At 33.2% G+C, this 21,416-nt stretch overlaps 1 protein-coding gene and 1 long non-coding RNA gene across 10 annotated transcripts; one reads left to right on the top strand and one right to left on the bottom strand.

Annotated features, from left to right (window-relative positions):
• The first annotated feature begins 76 nt into the window (after window positions 1-76).
• On the top strand, window positions 77-7,008 carry LOC110702626. 8 transcript variants are annotated; one of them, XR_002507508.1, is made up of 8 exons: window positions 77-217; window positions 315-359; window positions 537-615; window positions 2,179-2,448; window positions 2,546-2,691; window positions 6,246-6,364; window positions 6,503-6,605; window positions 6,713-7,008. It is a non-coding gene; the product is annotated as an uncharacterized LOC110702626 (long non-coding RNA). The 8 variants fall into 8 exon arrangements; XR_002507512.1 differs by lacking the exon at window positions 6,246-6,364 and having other exon boundaries at window positions 2,306-2,448; XR_002507509.1 differs by lacking the exon at window positions 6,246-6,364 and having other exon boundaries at window positions 2,244-2,448.
• A 5,953-nt stretch (window positions 7,009-12,961) lies between these two features.
• LOC110702624 (putative pentatricopeptide repeat-containing protein At2g01510) lies at window positions 12,962-21,251 on the bottom strand. Of its 2 annotated transcripts, XR_002507504.1 has the most exons (3): window positions 17,854-21,251; window positions 15,223-16,428; window positions 12,962-13,661 (listed from the first exon to the last, which is right to left on the bottom strand). XR_002507504.1 is itself a non-coding variant. In XM_021880361.1 (2 exons), the coding sequence occupies exon 1, from the start codon at window positions 20,302-20,304 to the stop codon at window positions 17,860-17,862; it is 2,445 nt and encodes an 814-aa protein (XP_021736053.1). In that variant the 5' UTR covers window positions 20,305-21,251; the 3' UTR covers window positions 14,263-16,428; window positions 17,854-17,859. The 2 variants fall into 2 exon arrangements, 1 of the variants encoding a protein (XP_021736053.1); XM_021880361.1 differs by lacking the exon at window positions 12,962-13,661 and having other exon boundaries at window positions 14,263-16,428.
• Between the last annotated feature and the right edge of the window lie 165 nt (window positions 21,252-21,416).

The raw sequence follows: 21,416 nt of genomic DNA, 5'->3' as shown, positions 1-21,416 counted from the left end.
TTCATTTCATTGCAATTTGGTTTCATTACTTTTTCCCCTTTTCCCTCATCTCCACTCATTCTACTTTTACATTTCATTTTCTTTTCTCACTCCTCCCTATCTTTCATTCCTTTCTCCTCCATTAAGATGCGTACTCCATTGATTTTTCATTTCATTTCGTAATCTGATTTTTCCATTGAAGCATAATCTGAGTTTTCTCTCCTCCATTGAAACTGAGGTATGGTTATTGAATTTGCCCAATTTGGTTTGTTTTTGGGTATATAAAAATTATAATTCTGAATTTTTTGGGGCTAAAATGGTTGCTCCGATTTTAGATTAATGGATTCATGAGTGAATGGATGCATTGAAGCGACTTTGAGGTAAGTGCCTGCTATTATTATTATTATTATATATATTTTTTTAATCGTACATTTTCAATTTCACTATGTTGGGTTTGAGTTTTTTCATATTTTTTTTTTTGTCCGATTGGGTGAGTTCATGAGTTGCGATAACTTTTGTTTAAAATGTTGGATCAAGGGGTTTTGGTTTTATAGCAGGATACATCGGGTTTTTGTTTTCAGACCCATGGCTTCATAATCAGTTCACTCAAGTTGAGTTTTGGCATTGAAATCTCAGGTTTAATTTGAATCATTTTTATTATTATTTTTTTAATTTTTTTTGCGTGTGTTTTACGGATTTAAAGTTTGTGCTATTGTTGGTTTGTTGTGGTTTTTGTTGTTTGAATGTAGTACTATACGTTTAGGAGAGAGAGTGGACCTCTTACTCTCTCCGATTTGTCATCGAATTTGTCGAACCTTAAGGTTGTTGGAGATAATTTAACTGAATAACAGAGACTCATTTATGAGGAGTAAGAATGATGAAGTTGATTTTGAGCTCTTTCTTAGGTTTAGTGACTGATTTGTTTTGAGCTCTTTCTTAGGTTTAGAGAGATTGGGAAAATGTGATGGTGATGGTGCGAGAGAAATATGGGAGCAAGAGATATGGACACTGGAGGAGGTCAATTATAGTATGAGGAAGCAATAAACAATATTAGAAGACTTTTTTGCAAAACCATAAAAGACTTGAGTGATAGAAAGAGTTGGGGGGAAGGGAAGCAAGTGATATGGAGTTTATTTTTGATAAATGTGCTTAATGAGAAGTGGTAGTATAGTTTTAGATTTACATAAAAAAAATGGATATTAATCTATTCTCACTTGAGCGAGTATGTTCTTAGATTCACAACAATTGGATAGGGTTCCTCTATGGTAGATTAATTATTCAACTATTGGTTATAGGTGTGAAAGAGATATGTTTAGGGTAGCTTATGAGAAGTGTAGTGACAACGAGAAAGAGCTCATGTAATAGTTTTTGAGAAAAAGCTTGTAAGGGCTTGAGACAAGTATTACTTGTAAATAAAATAAATTTTCCACCATTAATATGGGAAATTGAGAGGGAGAGGGGGTAAGAAAAAGAGTAGGAGGAGCTGAGGGAGAATTGGGGAGTACCTTGAGAGAACATTTTAAAAGTAAACGAGGAAGAGAGACATAACTATTTTAGGATCCTTTGATTTTTCTCATAACCATGAAAGACGAGTAAGTAAAGGAGAGGCAAGGAGGAAATATTATAATTCCAGGAGCACGTAATTTAAACAAATAACTAAGGAAGGTATGAGTTTAGTGTTTTATGACTAATTTATAGTTGTAATAGGAGAGAGTTAGTGATGCTTGAGTTAGGAGGAGCCGAGGGAGAATTGGGAAGTACCTTAAGAGACCATTTTTAATGTAAACGAGGAAGAGAGACATAACTCTAATAGGATCCTTTTGATTTTCTCATAGATTTTCTCATAACCATGAAAGGCGAGTGAGTAAAGGAGGGACAAGGAGGAAATATTATAATTCCAAGAGCACATAATTTAATCAAATAACTAAGGCAGATATGAGCTTAGTGTGTTATGACTAATTTATATTTGTAATAGGAGAGAGTTAGTGATGCTTGAGTTAGTTCAGATCTCTTGCTTATATAGTCAATAGTATTGACAATTAGTGACCTGTGTTTAAATTTGGGTGAAAATTTGCTATTAGTTTTATTATCTCTTGTTTAGCTGAGGTTGGGGGTACTGTTTTACAAAACGGGAATTATATATGTCAATGAATAAGTGAAATGTTGAAGTTTGAATCAATTTGATTGTTGTATTTGTAGGATTTTGGATAGGTATATGCAAATAACATGTAAATCCTTTAAGCAAAGTTGCTTGAATCTGTCAGCTAGCCCTGGTGGCCCTGATACAACTGAGCTTTAGCAACTCTGATCTTCCCTTCCTCGACAGTAAGCTATGCTTTACGCACCTCCTTTGGCCGCTGTACTAGCCATTTGGAAAAGCTCTCGATATTGAACTTTCAAGGTCGAATATGCAAACTATTCTGTGCATACTCAAATGCCTGATAACCAGCCAATTTTTTATCCTGAGAAGTATAGTTACCTTATCACATCATTGAACTCTTTTTTTAGCAAATACTAATTTTTAATTAGCTGGTTATTTATGGTTAATTTTTGATACATTGTGCAGGAAGGGAGATTTTGTTTGCAGTAATCAAGCCTAATCAATGTGTTCCTCTAAGTTAAATATCGAGTGTTACAGTTTTATCCGTGTACAAGAGTAGCTGGGTACATCCTTGACACACACGAGTCTAGAAGTTTGGGTTAACATTCGAGGTAGTCCTTTGCTTTGCTACTCAAAAAATGATATTTATTCTATAAACTTTAGTGTGCTCCTAAACTTACTTCATGATCTTTTAAATTAAAAAAGATAGGAAAAAATAACAATAAAAAAGGGTATAAAAAACGTAGGTAATTGCAACTGACAAAATGCTAAAAATCTAACATGATAAGGACCATTGCCATTGAATCAGCACAAATTTGTAATGAGGTATAAATGCTAATTAAAATAAGATATTGGACCAAATTGGCTTGTGATTGAGGAAATGACTTTTGGGATTAAGGCTTTGATTGATTGATTGATTGACATGTGTACAAATGAGTGAGCTTAGTGAGATTGGCTAATATTTAAGTAAAATGCAATTGGAAATTAAATATCTTACCATGATCAACTTGCAAATTTGTTGTTACTTATTACCAAATTGCCAATCATGCTGCTATAATGTGTAGTTCCTATTGATTTTTTTTTTTTTTATTGATTCTTACCTTTGCTAGGGCGGCTAAGATACTTGTTCACCAAGTGCTTGGTGAAATTGCAAAACTTCTAAAAAAAGAAAGGTTGAGTCTAATTAGAGACAAATTTGTCAAGGATGAGGTGGATGGTGATATTTTGATAGAAAGTAGATGTCCCTGTTCTTGTTTTTTGGAATTCTCTTGAGACATATCTTCTTGTTGTCAACGATTTGGTTAGCTTTTCTATTTCCCCTTTACTCATGTTTTTCTGAATCGATATTGATAATAATTTCGCATAAATTGTGTGGAAATTTGAGTGTCTGAATTTGATCATTGCAATTCTAATAATTTTTCTTTTTAAGCATTGTGATCTTTAGTTTTTGAGCTGGTTGATATTGTTAAGCTCAACTGTGATATAGATGTTGCATACTACTGTAGTATCATTTTGCTCAACCCGTGTAAAATCTACCTTGAAACTTGTCTGTCTTAAGCGTAGAAACACTTCCAATTTTGATATACTTCTTGTGTTGAGTTAAGGTATGGTACTAATAATTAATGTGTGCTGTTGTTTGAGCCCTATCTTGACGCCGATATTTCTCCAACTGTAAATTTGTTTAGTTCAGGTCAGTTGATATGCCTTATCTATGTCGTCCATCCATCCAAGATATCTTTTAAATTCACATATACTTCGTATATATTTGTCCAACCAATTTGGTCAAAGCATATAATTTTAGGAGCTATGAAAATTCCAAGAGAATATTATGCTGGTGTTTAAAATTCTTGCTCTTTCTCAAGGGGAATGGATGTCAATATATGGTCTATGGTGTCATGTATATGATATAAAATGCCAAGACTTTCTTGCTCATATACATGATGGTATTGTCTTAATTCAAATTGTGTAATGGATAAAGTTGGAAGTAGTAACACTTAGTTTATCAACGTGATTTGAATCTGTCTACAAGTATACTTTAATGGAAATGTTTCTAACTACTTTTATGAGCTTCTCTGCTTCTTGCTACCGGCTGATTATACACTATTTGTAAGCCGGGACCTCTGAAATGGTCTTATTTCTAAGTAGCAACATTTCTATCATAGGGTTCATATGTTCTATAATATTAATGGCTTTACTGTGTTAACTGTATGGCAAATGAGCCAAACTTAGGTAATCTATCTGATGTTTGCCTGTTGCCTTTTGGCTCTTTTTTAATGTCTCCGTGCATGCGACTTTTAAGGTAACTTTAAATGAGGCTAGTGCTTTAAAACTGCTCGAATTTTTTAAGGAGTACTTTTCTTTTGACAACATAACGTCAATGATTTTCATTGTTTGACTTCACTCTTCAGTGTTGGTGACATTTTAGAAGCTTTTTTATAACCTGATTGCTTATCTATTATAGAACTATATCAAGTATGTGATGTGATTCACACTTGAACTATGATGACTTTTTGCTATGCATCTACCGTTTAACTGATCAATAAATTTAAATAAGATTAATGCAGTTATCAATTAGTGATTTTGTTTGGTATTGATAGTATTGGGGCAATGACTGTAGTATGTTATGTTAATATTTGCAAAGTAGTTTTTGCACCATTCGATAGTGTTGAGCAATTATGTTGGGATTTATGCATTGTCCACATGACTGTTGAATCTAGCATGAACTTTCATATGCTTTCCGAGGTAAATATGAAGTGATATCTGCTATATTTTGCAAAGCCATTTCAAAAGTGCTATCTGCATTATCCAAATGACTTGAATCAAGCATGAACTTTCATATGTTATAAACTTTGCAAGCTTATAAAAGGAGATGGAAAGAGATAAAAAGATCACTTTTAAGAGACCATATCAAGAGTGTGCTTGGGGTAAGGAATATAAAACCCTTCAAAAGAGTTACTAAAGAAGGTCAATGGTGGGGTTTTGGGAAAATCGTTCAAACCGTAAAAATAGAGTTATAGGGAGGGAGAGAAAGGGGACAATAAGATTGGGAAAAATCATTCAAACCCTGAAATACAGTTTTAAGGAGGGAGAAAGAGGGGACAATAAGGTTGGGGGAAATTATTCAAACCGTAAAAATAGAGTTATAGGGAGGGAGGAAGAGGAATCAATAAGGTTGGGGGGGGGGATAAAAAGAGAATATGAGACAAGAAAGAGGGACAAATACGAGAGAGAGTAATGAGCCTTTAGATTTGAAGTAATTTTTGATGGGTAATTTGAAAGCAAGGAGCCAAGGAGGCCGAATGAGATTAATGAGGCTACCAAGACGGACGAGAAGAGGAAAGCTTAGATTGAGGTTAAGGTTGCTGCTGCTGCTAGGTTGTTGCAGAAAATGTCTGAGTAGGCATGAAAGAAGGGAAAGGCGGTGGTAGTGGTAAAATGTAGAGTAGTTTGGTTTCTAAGACGGGTGTTAGGAAGGTGGTTATAGGGGAAACTATGGGAGTTTTACAAAGAACTCTGGCTATTTCTGAGAGAAAGTGAGAGTTCTAAAAGGATTTCTAACTTTCTAAGGGTCACACGACATTTTTATTTCTATCAATAAGACTCTAAACTAATCTGCATATTCAATTGTCAGTGTATGTGCAATTGTGCACTAACATGTTTTTCATTTTCAAGCTTACAGCAATGATATTTCTTTCTTTTAAATTAAGTGTGATTAGAAATATTGTGAGATTTGTGTTTTACCTCACCTGAAATTAGTATTTTATTTATTTATTTATTTATTTATTTTTTGTAAATTTTTATTGGTTAATACAAGTATATATATATGTTGCTTGATATATATATATATATATATATATATATATATATATATATATATATATATATATATATATATATATATATATATATATATATATATATATATATATATATATATATTTGTGATGATAGGTTTGGCTTGGGTATTTCTAATGATGATGGGTACTGTATATAAGTAGAAAGTGATTGATAGATTATAGTTGATATTAGTTCATAGATTCTGTCAAAGATGTCATTGTTTGAGTAGCTTCTTGTATACATCAACGAAATTACATTCCTCTTATAGATTCAAATTTATATTATTGTACATTTGTTTTACTTTATTGGTTGTGGTGTCATGGTGCAGGCTTATTGCATTATTAGGCAAATCAGGACTTATCTAAGTAGTCAGGCCTTAGTAATTTAAGCTTATTGAAGCAAATTTAGAGCTCTTTGAAGCAGTTTCTCTTATGGGAATTTGTGTAGGTAATGTTGGGTTTGGTTGCACTATTTAGTGTCTGAATCATAGTATTGTGGTGCTTGTACATTATGCACCTAGGTTCATTATATTAGACTTTAGTTTTGGTCCAATTACTAAATTGGAGTTCCTTTACTTTTGTGCAGGTTGATACATGTGGTTAAAAAAAAAATCTCTTAATATTACGTTCAGAATGATCCTCTTTTAGAAGCGAAAACTACTTGTGGGTCTCTTTTGTATGAACTTCAGGTATGATACAAGCTAATTGCACTTCAGCTCTTCAAGGTTAGGATGTTATTTTTATCTTGTTATCATCGGTGATTAACTCTGTTCTCTATGCTTACTATTTTATCTAGATGATATGGGATAAAATGGGCAAGCCAAAAACAACTATGATAAAATGTTACTTGAGGTTGAACAAGAATGCATAGAAGTAGACACGAGAAAAGTTGATGCAGCTAACTGCTCTAGAACTTAGCTACATCTGGCTATATATTGATGATTCAGAGGCAAAACTTGCAGCCATTTATTCTGACATATGTAATAGTTTTTGTAATTAATTTGTAAACTAGGTAGGATTAGTAACCTTTACTCCTTTTAAGAATACTTGATTAGGTTTCTAATTTTATAATGCCCTGTGCGATTCCTATGACTTGTGATGTGTCTAAGATACATTTTTTTTCAAAGCAGTTTGCATGCTACTTTTGTCAATATGATAATTAAGCAAATGTCAATTATAATAACCCTATTAGATTGTGGTAAACACAATTCAATTTGTATACTGAAAACTTGCTAAAAATAATACAACCTTTAGTCCATTATTTTCTAATAATACAATATTTTGATTATTTTGTAATAATACAACCTTTAGAGGTGTTTATTTTAATCAAGATAAAATTGAATTTACACTGAGTTTTGAAGTGGGAGAAGGGGAGGGGATATTCCACCCTTCTTCGTCCCCACCATCAAAAACTCATCCCCTCTCTTTTCCTAACTTCAAAGTCTTTTTTTTTTCAATACATGTTTATTTACCAAAATCTGAGAATAACCATTGCACCTGATAATCTTTACTAAGTAATGATAAGCAATATTAGTTCGTGATTTTAAGACCAAACAATACTAACTCCGCAAAATATTAAATCTCTTCAAAAAAAAAAAAAAAAACAATATTAAAAATGACAACACCATGTGCTAACTAAAGCAGTGTTAGTTTGTAAACTTAGCAATAATTACAACAAGCTTTAAGCATATTAATCAAAAGCTTACAAACAATTGCCGCATACTCCGTTAATCACACCAATCATGTTAATAAAAGAAAATACTAGGAAATATATTTATTAAATAATACGTAGTATAAATGAATAAAAATAAAGACCACACTTAATTATATCTAATTAAGCCCAACTAGTAAGATGAAAAAGTTATAGGATGAAAAATTAATGGGGAATTTTAAATAATCGTCTTATCATATCATATAACTAATATATAAAGTGAAACTTTAATATATAAAGCCAAATTTTTATCCAGACGACGAGACAGCGACACTTGGCATTCTAAATTTTCGCCAAGTGTCGTGCCACGTAGGATATATAGAGTTATATAAAATTCAATTTGTAGGATAAAAAATAGGTAGTTTAGAATTTTATTTTCAATCAAATTTGGATAGAATTTTAGGATAAAATTGTTAATTTAGAGTTTTATTTTTGATAAAATACCAATATTTCATATGCACAAATTGAATTATAATTTTATTCAAAAAAAAATTAGATTATAACTCTCATAAATTATCATATAAATTTATTTTTTGTATCATAATATTTTTTTGGAGCGAAGGAATTAGTTCAAAATGTACCACATCCATGGTTTATAATATATTCTAATCAATTAAAATAATATATTACACAATCTAATATAATTTTATTATTGTGTGTAAACCTGTCAATCAGGTCGGGTCACGAGTCATTTTAGACAGGGTTAAAAAATATTTTTCACCAATATTATTATTATTTGTCATTACATATCTACTAGTTTAAATCGTTACAAAAACACATCAATTCCTAACTAATTTTGTATCAATGATATGTTTTAAAACTTGACATATAGATTAAAATATATCTTTAAATTTAATAAACAACCCGGGCATCGCACGGGTACAAAACTAGTAATAATTAAGAGTAATAAAGTACTTCAGTTATTTCCTCTCCTTTCATCTCCTCTCCTCTCCTCCTCTCTTCTAGGGTTTCTCCAAAATCTTGGCCGTTTAGGCCGGAAATAGTCTAATTTCTTCGGAAATTGGACTATTTTCGACCCTTTTCCTTTAATTTTATTTAGTTTTGCAATTTGAATTTTAATAAATCTATACAAGTAGTGTAGATATTTGTCCGTCTCCCTATGGTGGAGTCGTTAGTTTTCGTTAGTTAGTTGTTTGTTTTTGTTTAGGGTTTGTTTGTGTATTAGGGTTCATCAAAAAAGTAATCATCTTTTGCCCTATTGTCAGTTCTTTGGTAAAGATTTGTTCGGGATCGTAACGGTTGTCAAATTTTCAAATGCGTTCAGGCGAATCAGATGAGAATCATCCTTACGGCTACAACAAATCGTTAGACCGACTCTCCGAAAAGGCTGTATATTTCAGTGATGTGTGCGAGAGATGTACCACAGTGCAAGATCTTTTCAACGATCATAGCTATGATGAAGGAAAACCTAATTTGATTCAATTTTATGTATTTGTTAATTTAGATTTCATTTGTAGATACCGAATGGCTTTTTATTAATGAATTGACTTGTTTAAAAAAAAAAGTACTTCAGTTTTATTTCAAAAAAAAAAAAAGTACTTTATCGGTTTTGTAATAATGCAACACTTGACTATAATTTTTATCAATATATATATAAAAAATTATATTATCATGTAAAATACTCCGTTTTTTTAAAAGAATCATATAAAAAACTTTTTGATTAGTTACAAATATTTTTATTAGATTAAGTTTTTATACTTTATAATAATACTCTATCATTTCATAATAATTACAACACTAGTCTTTTCATCCGTTTTATAATAATTGCAATACTTCCTTATTTGATAAGAACGCATTATTATTTTATTATTTTTCTCTCCTACCAACTCCACTTACATTATTTTTATTTACTCCGTATTATTTTCTCTCTTATTAACAATTAAATATATCTCCATTACTCCACTATACTTTATATTGTAAAATTACTCTTTTGGTCCACACTCGATAATTTTCCTACAAATTTGTGCAAACCCTAATATTGCAATTATTATGAAACGGATGAAGTATATAATTACAAGTATTAATGATCAAAATTGTGGACCAGCATGTGTGCCGATGAAAGTGTTTCGATTATTATGAAACGGAGGGAGTATAGTTGATGGAGTTGTGTTTAATTGTTCATAGAAGAGAGAAATAATAATTTATATGTATATAAAAAAAGTAGTGTAAGATGTTTGGTCGGCGGTAAAAGACATGAGAAATTCCATTTCTTAGGAAATTTTCCGTTAAATATGGGTGTGTTGTTTGGTTGACATAAAATTATCAAATTGGGGAAAATGTCATTTTCAAGGGAAGTTTCATTCTCGTATAACATGAGAATTCACTTACCAAGCCCCCCTTGGTAGGTTACATTTCCGTGAATATTGTGAACTTTACTCGCATTATCTATTACATAATTTAATAGTCATGTTTTTGAACTTTTGACCACAACACTTCAAACTCTTACTCCCTCCGTTTTTAAATACTTGTTCCATTTCTATTTTTTGCACCATTCATTTGTCCTACTTTGTCTAATGTTTGTGATTTATACATAAGAAAAAATATAGTCTTGTGGGTACTTGTTGGAATCATCTCAATGAATATATTATTAATTTTCAATTGTTAGAATTTATACTTATTGATAATTAAAGATATTAGTGATCAAAGATTAACATCGGCATGCGTATCCAAGAGAAATGGAGCAAGTATTTAAAAATGGAGGGAGTAATCCTCAATTTCTGTCAACTTCACTTTTAGTTTTTAATTTTAAAATTTTAAAAAAAAACTACATCAATTTCTATTATAACTTTCTATAGCATCTTCATATTTTATAATTTCATACTAAACAAATTTAATAACTCCCATAATCATATATGCAGAAATAAATTAATATTACAGTGTATAGTAACATAAAATCATTTAGAGATATGATTAATATATCTCGTGCTTTAGTACGGGTACACTCTAGTAGAGTAGTAGTTAGCACTAATAATTTAGTCTCTTTCTTTCTCTATCCAAATTAGTTACTCCCTTCGTCCCCTTTTTATATTTCTGCTTTCCTTTTTGGGTATTCCAAAATTATATTCCTTCTTTCCTATTTTAGTAAGTATTTTTTTTCCCAAATATCCCAAATTATCCCCTCCTTTTCTGTTTTGTAATTAATGCTCACTCTTACTGTCCTATTCTCACTTTTATTTTCTTCCTAAAAAAATTCAGAATCCTTAGGTCTAGATTAAGGAACTTAAAAGTGTTTCTTCACTTTTTTTTTTTTTTTTTTTTTTTTTTTTTTTTTTTTTTTTGCAAAGGATTGATGACATGGCATCATTAAATATTAATATATCTTTGTTTCATTCAAAGACATCATTTAATGTTTTGTACTTCCCATTGTGTTTTTTTTATTGTTATTTGTTTTATTATTAGTTCCTTAATTCCCATGTAATTTTACAAACAGGAATGTAAAAAAGGGACGGAGGGAGTAATCTAAATACGTAGTAAAAAATAATCAAGCTAATCATAAAACATCGTAAATCAATTCATAGGAAATTTAAGTTCCTATATTATCAACCAAACAAACTTAGGTCAATTCCTAAGGAAATGGGTAAAGGAAATTATTTCCCATGAAATATAACTTCTTATGGGAACAAATTTTCCATGTTAACCAAACAATATCTAAGTGGGTTGGTAAGAGAGTTTTAGGAGAATATTAGTAGTGGATTATTACCAAATAAGGAAGTGTTGCAATTATTGTAAAAATGATGTAAAAGGAAAATGTTGCGATTATTACGAAACATGTAGTATAAGGTTTGTTCCTTAAATGACTATGAGACTACAACTTTACACTAATAAAAACTACTTTGAGTCATACTACTTGTCTCTGTCATCAATTCACTCAACCAAAACTTAAAAAATAAAAAATGGACACAGGGCAAACAATTAGGGATGGGGGAGTAGCTGCTTTGGCTTTGTTCACAAATGCATGCAGTATAGTGACTCCGATTGCACAGTGCTCACTAACCGTACAATTTTAAAAGTACAACCTTAAAGTTAAGTGCAAAATTGAATTATGTAAGTTGTTTTATGCTTTTAGCTAGCAAAAAAAATGAGTTGGATACAAATCCTCATCAATGTTCATGCCCTTATACTTGTCTTTTAAAATCATCGTGTAATGTCCAATAAAAATTACTATAAGAAAACTACTACGGAGTATAAAATAGGTTAAAAGTTACTTGAAAGGGCTAAAAAGTTAACCTAATGACTTGTTTTAATTGTCCTGTTGAGGAGATTTACAAGATTTCAATCTTACGGAGTTAGAAAGTTGGCATTACAATTTGTTTCAGATTGTCACATTAAGACTTAAAACATGTTTTGTTGACTATGTAGACTAGAGTTGAGAAGCGGATATCAATTTTTTTTTTTTTTTTTGACAAAGTGCAACTCAAAACAAACACAACCTAATACAAGTAACTAATTATCTGACGTCTCCTAGCTAAGGTAGCCAAATGATGAGCAGGGAGAACATCATCTCTAGTAACCTTCTGAACGACACAAACTTCAAATGAAGAAAGGATGTCCCGAAGTTGTTGCTGAATCCAAAAAGTAGAGACATCCTTCCACGGCCGATACAGAATAGAAACCGATAACATACAGTCAGTGTGAAGAAGGACACGAGAATAACCACGTTGGAGAGCCATCTTAAGACCAAAAAGACAAGCCTGAAGTTCTGCTTGAAAAGCCGAAAGCGCAAAACAGGCTCGAGCCGCACCTCCCAAACTGTTAGCTGTGTCTAGGGAATAAAAACACCAACCTATTCCTGCTCGACAATCCTTTGATTCCCAAGCACCATCCACAATAAGAGTTACAGTAGGAGAAATATTAGCATTTCCTACAAGATGAAAGGAACGCTCCTGAGAGCCAAAGCCAGGGGGAGGGGAGTTATCTAAGGGAGAGAACTCCCTAGCAACCTGGCTCCGAAGAGTCCAATCTTGAGCAATTTGAAAAACTACCTGAGGGGAGCAACTCGCTTGTCTGAATCGAATGTGATTTCGAAGAATCCAAATGGCCCAAGCAAAAGATAATAAAGAATCCAATCCATCCCAATTCTGTAAATTTATAACAGAGAAAAGTAAAGAACTGAACCACTGATGAAAGGAGCTATCGGAGTGTGGAAGCCGAATACCTAGAGGACCACAGAGCCAAATCCGACGAGTAAAAGAGCAGTGAAGGAATAAGTGCTCTATAGACTCAGGGGCCTGAAGACAAAAGGAACAAGACGGATCAACCGGGATACCCTTAATCCTTAAAATATCTGCTGTAGGAAGAGCGTTGCGGATATCAATTTATAAATCTTGTATGATGTAATTATAAGATCTAGGTTTTTCTTTCTGTTTTCAATTGAGTTACAACCTTAATATTTCAATCTCCATTAATACTGAAGTTAGAGAAAAATAAAAAAGGCACAAAGGAATACATTAGCAACAATAATAATTCGCGTAACAAGGACAGATTCACAGGACAATCAGCCATCGGAAGAGTAAATCTGCAACAAAATTTGCCTCCCCAGTTGCTTAATTTTTGTGACAGATGCACCACAAGAAACCTGCTAACATCATTCAAGGACTGCATTGACATACTATATATCATATACAGCAACACCCACAAATGGCTCAGAAAGGGAGTTCGTAGGCTAAAATATCAACTATTCTGTAGATATCAAAGCTTGTCGTAAATAAGCAGAAGCCTTCCTTCATCTGCTGGTAGCATTCTTGTGGTTCCTTCCTCAGGGTCTCGAAAGGCATAAATCTCCATTTACTGTAGTTTGAAAGCATTTTGATGTCACTCATGTCTGGAGAGAAAAAGATCGCCCATTAAAAGCAGTAAATAAATATCTTTTTCACCAGAATTTGCAATTTTTGAACGGTCCAACAAATTTCTGACCAGACTCCATCTACTTCCTTCACGCATATAGCTGCAGAATAAGCTATCTTGATCGCATCTTGACTTGGATTATTTGACCAGTCTCCCTCCCTTACACCACCTGTACCAAACAAAGGGCTAATTATAATACAACATTCCTTCTAACCAGAATAACACACTAAAGTGAGTCACTAAACCCCTGGGCATGAGTAGTTGATAGTATGCCATTCCTTGGCCCCGAAAATTTTCTAATCCTAAAGGAATCACATATGAAACAATCACGTCAATCAGTAAATCAAAGCAAATGCATATACATCTTTTTAAGATTTGACCTGAATTCTGAAAGAAATCAAAGATCATACGAAGTCAAGAGCTCAGTGAGCCAAGGCCAGATTGTTAAATATCAAAATGTCTGCAAAAAATACAGCAATTTCAAATGATTCTCAATTCTCAATGACTATAAATCTCTCTTTGTAGCTGCTTCCTTAAACAAAAAAAGCTATAAATCTATAATTATCAAAATGATCGAAACATGAAAAGCATAATAAGCATTCCGGCCATTCCCAGCACATAATCTCCTGCGTTAGCAAGACTAAACATAAAGTTGATACTTCAGAACCTAATCAAGCTAGCTGATATATTCCAAAAATCTAAATGTAATTTATGCAGATTCTGCTTAGATGATATATTTACTAGGGTTTGAACTCTCTTCCCCTCTCTCTAGCCTGGAAAGCATATTCAAACTTCACACTAATTATCAACGAGCTTGTCCCAGTTTATCAAATGGTAAACAAATTTTGTTTATCACTATGATAAACTTGTATTTTCTGAATCATCAACAACCCATGCCAAATACAAATATATAATCACTTCTAGAAGCATAGTATCAAAGTGACAAAGTAGGTATCATAATCATATTAAAAATTTAGAATGTAACATTGCCTTTATCATCTGATTGAAGTCTTTGTATGTCACACTTATTATGATTAACACTTTCCTCAGCTGTGAGAAAACAAAAATAGGTAAGAGTCATGTGTGATGTTCCACTCCTCAATAGAAATATAGCAATTTCCATTCTCACCCAACCGGAGGAAAGGATGGAGGACTTCTTTTTCTAATACAGCCATATAATATCTGTATTATTTCCATCTTTGCAGTGAGGGTTACATCTACTGTCCTGTTGCCTACACCTCTTTAGAGTTCTAAAAATGTAATTTGGAGTACAAGTATAGGTGAGCCTGGAATGGTAAAGGGTTACTTGCCTAGATTATTCTTTTAAAGATGAGAAGAGTAGTCTGTAATCATCATGTACAGGGGTCTTTACACCAACCCTGATGGAAGTTTTTTCCAATTTCCTGCAAACTCTATTTAACTAGTCCATTGATGAGAAGGGGCTAGGGAAAGCTTGAACCCAATTCCTACAGTGATGAATATAAGCGCGATTGAAATTCCCCGGGTTAAATTAAAATTATACTAATGCTTAGTTCTGTTCTCCTTGTCTACTTTTTTCAGGAAAAAATAATTCAGATAAGATAAGTTCCAATAAGGCCTAAATTAGGGCTAACTATGTTCAATTTATAATTAAAATAAGTTCTGCTAAGTTTAATCAAATTAAATAAGTGAAAAATAGGTAAATAGAACACACCATAAATAATTAAAGAAGCAAAAAATGGACTACTTACAGGCCCCTTTCAGAACGTTGATCATGTTACAAGTGATGCCTCTAACTACAAGGCGAAAAGTCTGCTTCATACCAACATATTTGGCATACTTCTGCACTAATCCCATAAAATAAAAAAGTGAGGTAGCTCTTAAGGTGAAGAAAAAAAAAGAGTAGAAAGCAAGAAGGCAAAAGAAATTAGCAAAAATATTTGGAGATATTCCATATGTTGGCTCATTCTATGTAATCCAAGGGAATTGTGCTTATCAATTAAAAAAAAAAAAAAAAAAAAATTGAAATTTCATATTTGATAAGAAGCATGTGCATTTGCTGACCATCCAATTAACACACGAGAACTAAACCCGTTAGACTAATTTTCGAAAAATGATAAATTGATTTTCTTCATATTATGGTAATTGCATCACATAGCATTTACTTTGAAAATCACTTCCACAACTTAAACGAAACTAATTCTCCTTTTCACCCAAAAAGAAACACAAGATGTCAAAGACAAAAAGTAATACACATAGTTACACAAGAGGCATGGAGGTCATAATGGTAGTAAAACTGCTGGCTGCATATAGCCACATGGCCAAACCAACTCATCCAAATACAAAAATCTCAAACATTAGATTCACATCATTAACAGGACTAATCACTGCATCGTGACTGTCAATCTCTTCACTGGAAGAAAAATAAAAACCAAAATTTCCAGCACAAATTATTTTTAAATTGATGGAGATGAAATGGAGGTTTGACAGGTAAGATAGGATTGAGAAGCTCACCATAAAGATAAATGGAAGCTCACCATACAAATATCGATGGAAGCTCACTATAATGATATTGATTATAACATTTCTTATTTCCCCCGACACAATTTAAACAAGAGACCAGTTTCATGCATGTGAACCAAACTATTTGCAACAAAGGCCAAGAGAAACTTATGGAGAAATTATAAAAATAAGGTGTACATTTCAGAAGTTCAGAATCTTGCAATTTGTCTTTCCTTTTTGATGCACAGCCTAACTAACCATCTGGAAGAACCACTAAATGTTCTCTTCTGAAATTGAGATACTGTAATATTCAACACTGTATTAGACATTATTTCCAAAACCATGATGTACAAGTTGTCAAAAAAGAAAAGACTTAACCTGTTCTCAATGTAAATTTGCTTCACAGACATCATAGCCATACTCTTATAGTTCCTTTTTCTTGGAAACTCATTATACTGCAACAAAAATCATTTCAGATTGGAGTAGTTCATTATTCTAACAAATTCACTGGGAAAAATACTCCATAGTCAGTAATAGTATTAGTTCCAAATGAAACACATTCTCAGTTAAAGCCAAACCCAACAGTAGTATTAGTGATAAACTGATAACCATCTTAACAACACCAATAGCAATGGAAAAAGAAGACAAATGCTCTATAACACCCCAAAGTAAAAATGAGGAAGGGAGAAAACCTTAGCTTTCATAAGTATTTGGAGGGGGGGGGGGTATTTATTCTCCACAGGGAAGTCTGAAAAAAGCCGTTAAATCTAACACGAAGAAGTGAGTAACTAGAATTTTCAAAGGTTTTTTCCACATACCTTATGTGAGACAAATAATTTGGCAATTGAGAATAATAACATTTAATCTTGTTACATTGTCAACCAGGATATTTGACCACAAAATGCAGTAGTGTTGAGCTAAAGAAGTGTTTTCTATCCTTAGACATCAACAAAATATCCTGAACAACAAATCGATTTCTCAAGATCTTTACAATCCTCTACAATTGTGCATAACTAAAACGATTCAATATACTTCTCAAATGTAATTTGCCAGCAACAGACAAACTATGATATCCTTATTATATTTTTTTTAACAGTTCGGGATAAAGCACAAGTTTAATTCTCTGCTGCCCAAATTCCCATGCACCCCTCTCCCCTTCCCTCCCCCCCCCCCCCCCAAAAAAAAAAAGGTATACTCCCTCTGCCACCCTTGAATAGACCACGTGTGGTTAGAGGTCATCTGTGACAAAATTGGCTAGGTGTACCACAATATCAGTTAATTGCCCTTAATAATTTCAACAATTATTGAGAATAAGCAAATGATTTATGATAAAACGCATCAAATTCTCTTTTTTTGTAAGAAAAGTATCGGAAATTTCATAAATTATTAGTGCATATGATGAGTGGCCTATTATTTTGGGACATACCAAAATAGATATGTTGTCTATTAAAGAGCAACGAGGGAGAATAATATAGGTTGGAAACCTAATGTCTTCAAGCTTACAATCACTTAGAAGGGCTCAGAATATGCTAATTCAAGATTACACTGTTGGCAGTGAAACAGAGGTCTAACAATCAAGAATCTCATCTAAGCAAGCATAGTTGGAGATTTAGACAAGATTACAGCTTACAACCTATTGAAAAGTTCTAGCTCTAAACCACCTGCATCAAGAAAACATAAAACATAGCCAAATTCAAGAATTCTATGACAACAAATCTAAAACTATCATTGGTGAATGCAGTGAATCAAACTAATTTTTTCTAACTTTGATTTCTTTTAGGATGATAAGAACAAGGCTTAAGGGACTTAATTGTAATATAGGCAATAATCAATGTAAATTCAACCTGAATATATATTTTTTTTTACTTAATTGTACTCACCAATAATCACCAATAATCGCCACAAGAACAATGCCCATCTTTGAAATGGTGGAATCGACTGGAGTCCCTCACTGTAATCTCCCTCCCAACTACCTTAGAGATGATCTTGATTGCAGCATGGCAATCGGAACAAGCCCTTAGATTCTTCATCACTAATATTGGTGAACCTTCAGGGGTGCTGATCAATGCAAATGCTATAGCTATGCGTTCACTATGGTATTTTAAACATTCTGCTCTAGTATCTTCATCCCAGTTATGAAGGGTACAACTAGTATCTGGTCTATAACCTTCCTCTTCCATTCTCATCGATAAGGACTCAATTTTCCTTCTGATGTCCTCCCATCTCGGATGAGACTTGTCATTTGCTGAGAAAATGTGCATCTTGTGGTTGATTTCCACCCAGCTATAAGCAGGTGGCTTCTTAAGTCCTCGTTCTCTCATTGCTTTCTTCACCACAGCAACTTTATCCCACTGACCAGCTTCCGCGTAGATATTTGACATGTTTACATAAGCAGAGGCATCTCTCACCTCCATCTTGAATAGCTGTTCTGCAACTTCTTTTGCTAGCTCTTGGTTTTTATGGATCCTACATGAGTTCAGAATGGATGAAAGCATAATTTCATCTGGGTTGAAGGGCATTTCAGACATCAGTTTCTTTGCTTGTCCAAAACGTCCACTTCGGCATAAGATATCAATCATAGTGACATAATGCTCTCTCCTAGGCTCCATATGGTACAATTTAGTGATACTGTTGAAATACCTTATTCCTTGATCAACAAGCCCACAATGGCTACAAGCAGTTAGGACATTAAGAAAACTTACCGGGTCTGGGCAAAGACCCTCTGAAACCATTTCCTCAAATAACCCAATGGTACCATAACCATCTCCATTCTGAGCATAGGCAGAGATCATGGCATTCCACGACACTATATTCCTTTCAGTCATCTCTTGGAAAGCGTTGATAGCATCTCTCATAGAACCACATTTTGAATACATATCAAGCAATGCACTTCCACAAAACACATTGGAAAAATATCCTGACCTATACACCAAAGAATGCAGCTGTCTTCCAAGCGAGAGTGAGGCTAAACTAGCAGTAGCTCTTAAAATACTGGAAAAAGTTGCTTGATCAGGGTTGACATGTTCCCTGCGCATTTTGATGAATACATCAAGCCCTTTTTCATGGTACCCCGTTTGTACAAGAGCAGATATCACTGCTGTCCATGGGACTGTGTCCTCGTGTGAGAGAGATTGGAAGATCAGATTAGCCTCCTCAAACCGTCCACATCTAGCATACATGTCTAAGAGTGCATTTCCTACTTGAAGTTCTGATGATGCTGTTGTCACAATACACTGGGAATGAATTTGTCTACCCATTTCCAAATTAAGTGTATAAGCTGCAATACTTAACATAGTAGAAAAGGGAAAATTATTCCTATCAAATTTTGTCCCCTGCAAATCCTGGAAAAGTTTAAGAGACCTCTCATAGTTCCCTTCCCTTGCATGGCCGGTTATGATAATGTTGCACGAAACACCATCGATTTCAGTCATTTCGTGGAAAAGTTTCTCAGCTTCCTTTACATGGTCATGTTTTGAATAAAAATCAAGCAAAGCATTGCTAACAAAAACATTCCAAATAAAATTTGTTTTCACCACAAAACCATGAAGTTGCTTGCCAAAAATTATGTCCCCTAACCCAACAGCAGCACTTAAAACTGCAGTAAAGGTGAACTCAGAAGGTCTGAAACCCATTTTCTGCATTGTCAGAAAAAGATCAGCAGCTTCTTCATTTAACTCCACAATTGCATACCCAGTAATCATTGCATTGTAAGTAACAGAATCTCTTTCTGACATTTCATTAAAAAGCCTTAAAGCTAAGTCCAAGCAATGACACTTGCAATAACAACCCAACAAAGTATTGCACACGGCACGAGCTGAACTAAACCCCATTTTTAAAACATGAGCATGTACTTGAATCACTTGGTACATACAATCATTATTGTTGAAACCCGACAACAATGTAGCAAAAGTAACAGAATCCAGCATAGTCATAGACCTATACATATCAACATAAAGCTTAAAAGCGTCCAAAGGGTATCCACGGTTAGCATAACCGCCAATCAAAATGGTCCAAGTAACAGTAGTTCGAGCATACATTCCATCAAACAATTGTCTTGCAGTAACAAGATCACCAGACTTGACATACCCTGAAATCAAGGTGTTCAAAGAGATTACATTTCTGTTAGGCATTTCATCAAACAGTTGGTGTGCTTTGGAAAGTTGACCTGTTTTAATGAGTTTTTCAATCTGGAAATTAGTGCGGCTTGTATTCGGGTCAAAACCCGTTTTGATGATTCGAGCATCAATGACATTTTTGGTGTTGGATGTTTGGGTTCGAATGCAAGAGGATAGTTTGTGGACTGCCTTAGTCCAATAAGTATGGTTCATCATAGACTTGAGCACTGAGTAGTTTGCGACAAATGATTAATCTCAACCTGAGAAACATGCAGCAATGCTGCCACTACTGCAATTTGTTCATCACCACTGTTGCTGCCTAGCAAAATTGAGAAATTCAAATTGGCTCACTTCATTGATAGCATATTAGTTTTTCCAAGGAGGAATTGGGGGTAAATACAAGTTTATCTTTATTTACTCGAAATTAAAGTATATCTCTATCATAATAAACGAGATACTCCATTGAAAAGTTTTAAAAAAGACGGTTTACAATAAGTTATTAAATGGCCATGGTTATGGCCCAATAACACCTTTTCCTCTCTCCTCCTACATTTTCCTCCTGCCTTCAAATCAATACCTATAGTCTATAGTTTTGTTGTGATGATATGATATGATGCAGTAGGAAATTTGTTACCTTCTTACCTCCCTTTATTTTCTTTTAATTTTGTTTTTTCTCTCTCCTCTTGCTCTTCATTATCCCTCTTTCTATCTCCTTTGTTCTTCAATTTCACTCTTGATTCTCTTTCCTCTTTATTTCTCAGTTCTCACCCAACTTCCTCTCTTCTGCTCTCAATTACTCTCTTTTGCTCCCAATTTCTCTTTGTTTTGGCTCAATTTTCACCATTACAAATTCGATTTCTCATTTTTCTAGGCTTTACTCTGCTTTTCGATTCCTAGTTTTAATTTTTTTGCATTTTTCTTTTGATTATGAAGTTCCAAACGATCATTGAAGAAGATTAGTACAAATCCACCACATGCAATATGTTTTTTGAATTGCTTTACAGTATATCAATATAATTTATGTGATTTTGCTATTGTTGAACTTTGATTTTAATTTTTGATTGGTTTCTTTTGTCGTTTTTAGTACATTTTTACTTGTAAATTGTGAAACGAAGAAGACTAGTAATCTAGCTTCAAATAACTGATGGAGATCTATCGTGTATAAAATTTTGTGAAAATAAAAGGGTTACTTTTGTGAGAAAAAGGGTAAATTTTGTAAAAAAAAAGGGTTACTTTTATGAAAATACGAGTCACTTTTTTTAAAAAAAGGGTCACTTTTGTAAAAAAAAAAAGGGTAATTTTTGTAAAAATATTACTGTTCACAAGCG

This window comes from Chenopodium quinoa, unplaced genomic scaffold (assembly GCF_001683475.1).
Source record: "Chenopodium quinoa cultivar QQ74 unplaced genomic scaffold, ASM168347v1, whole genome shotgun sequence".
Classification (NCBI taxonomy): domain Eukaryota; kingdom Viridiplantae; phylum Streptophyta; class Magnoliopsida; order Caryophyllales; family Amaranthaceae; genus Chenopodium; species Chenopodium quinoa.
Note: the sequence above shows the minus strand (reverse complement) of the source record. Positions and strands in the feature narration are given on the sequence as shown.

Bases quoted from the DNA above. Each gene is read 5' to 3' on its own strand.
- LOC110702624 (XM_021880361.1), bottom strand. From the start codon at position 20,304: ATGATGAACCATACTTATTGGACTAAGGCAGTCCACAAACTATCCTCT.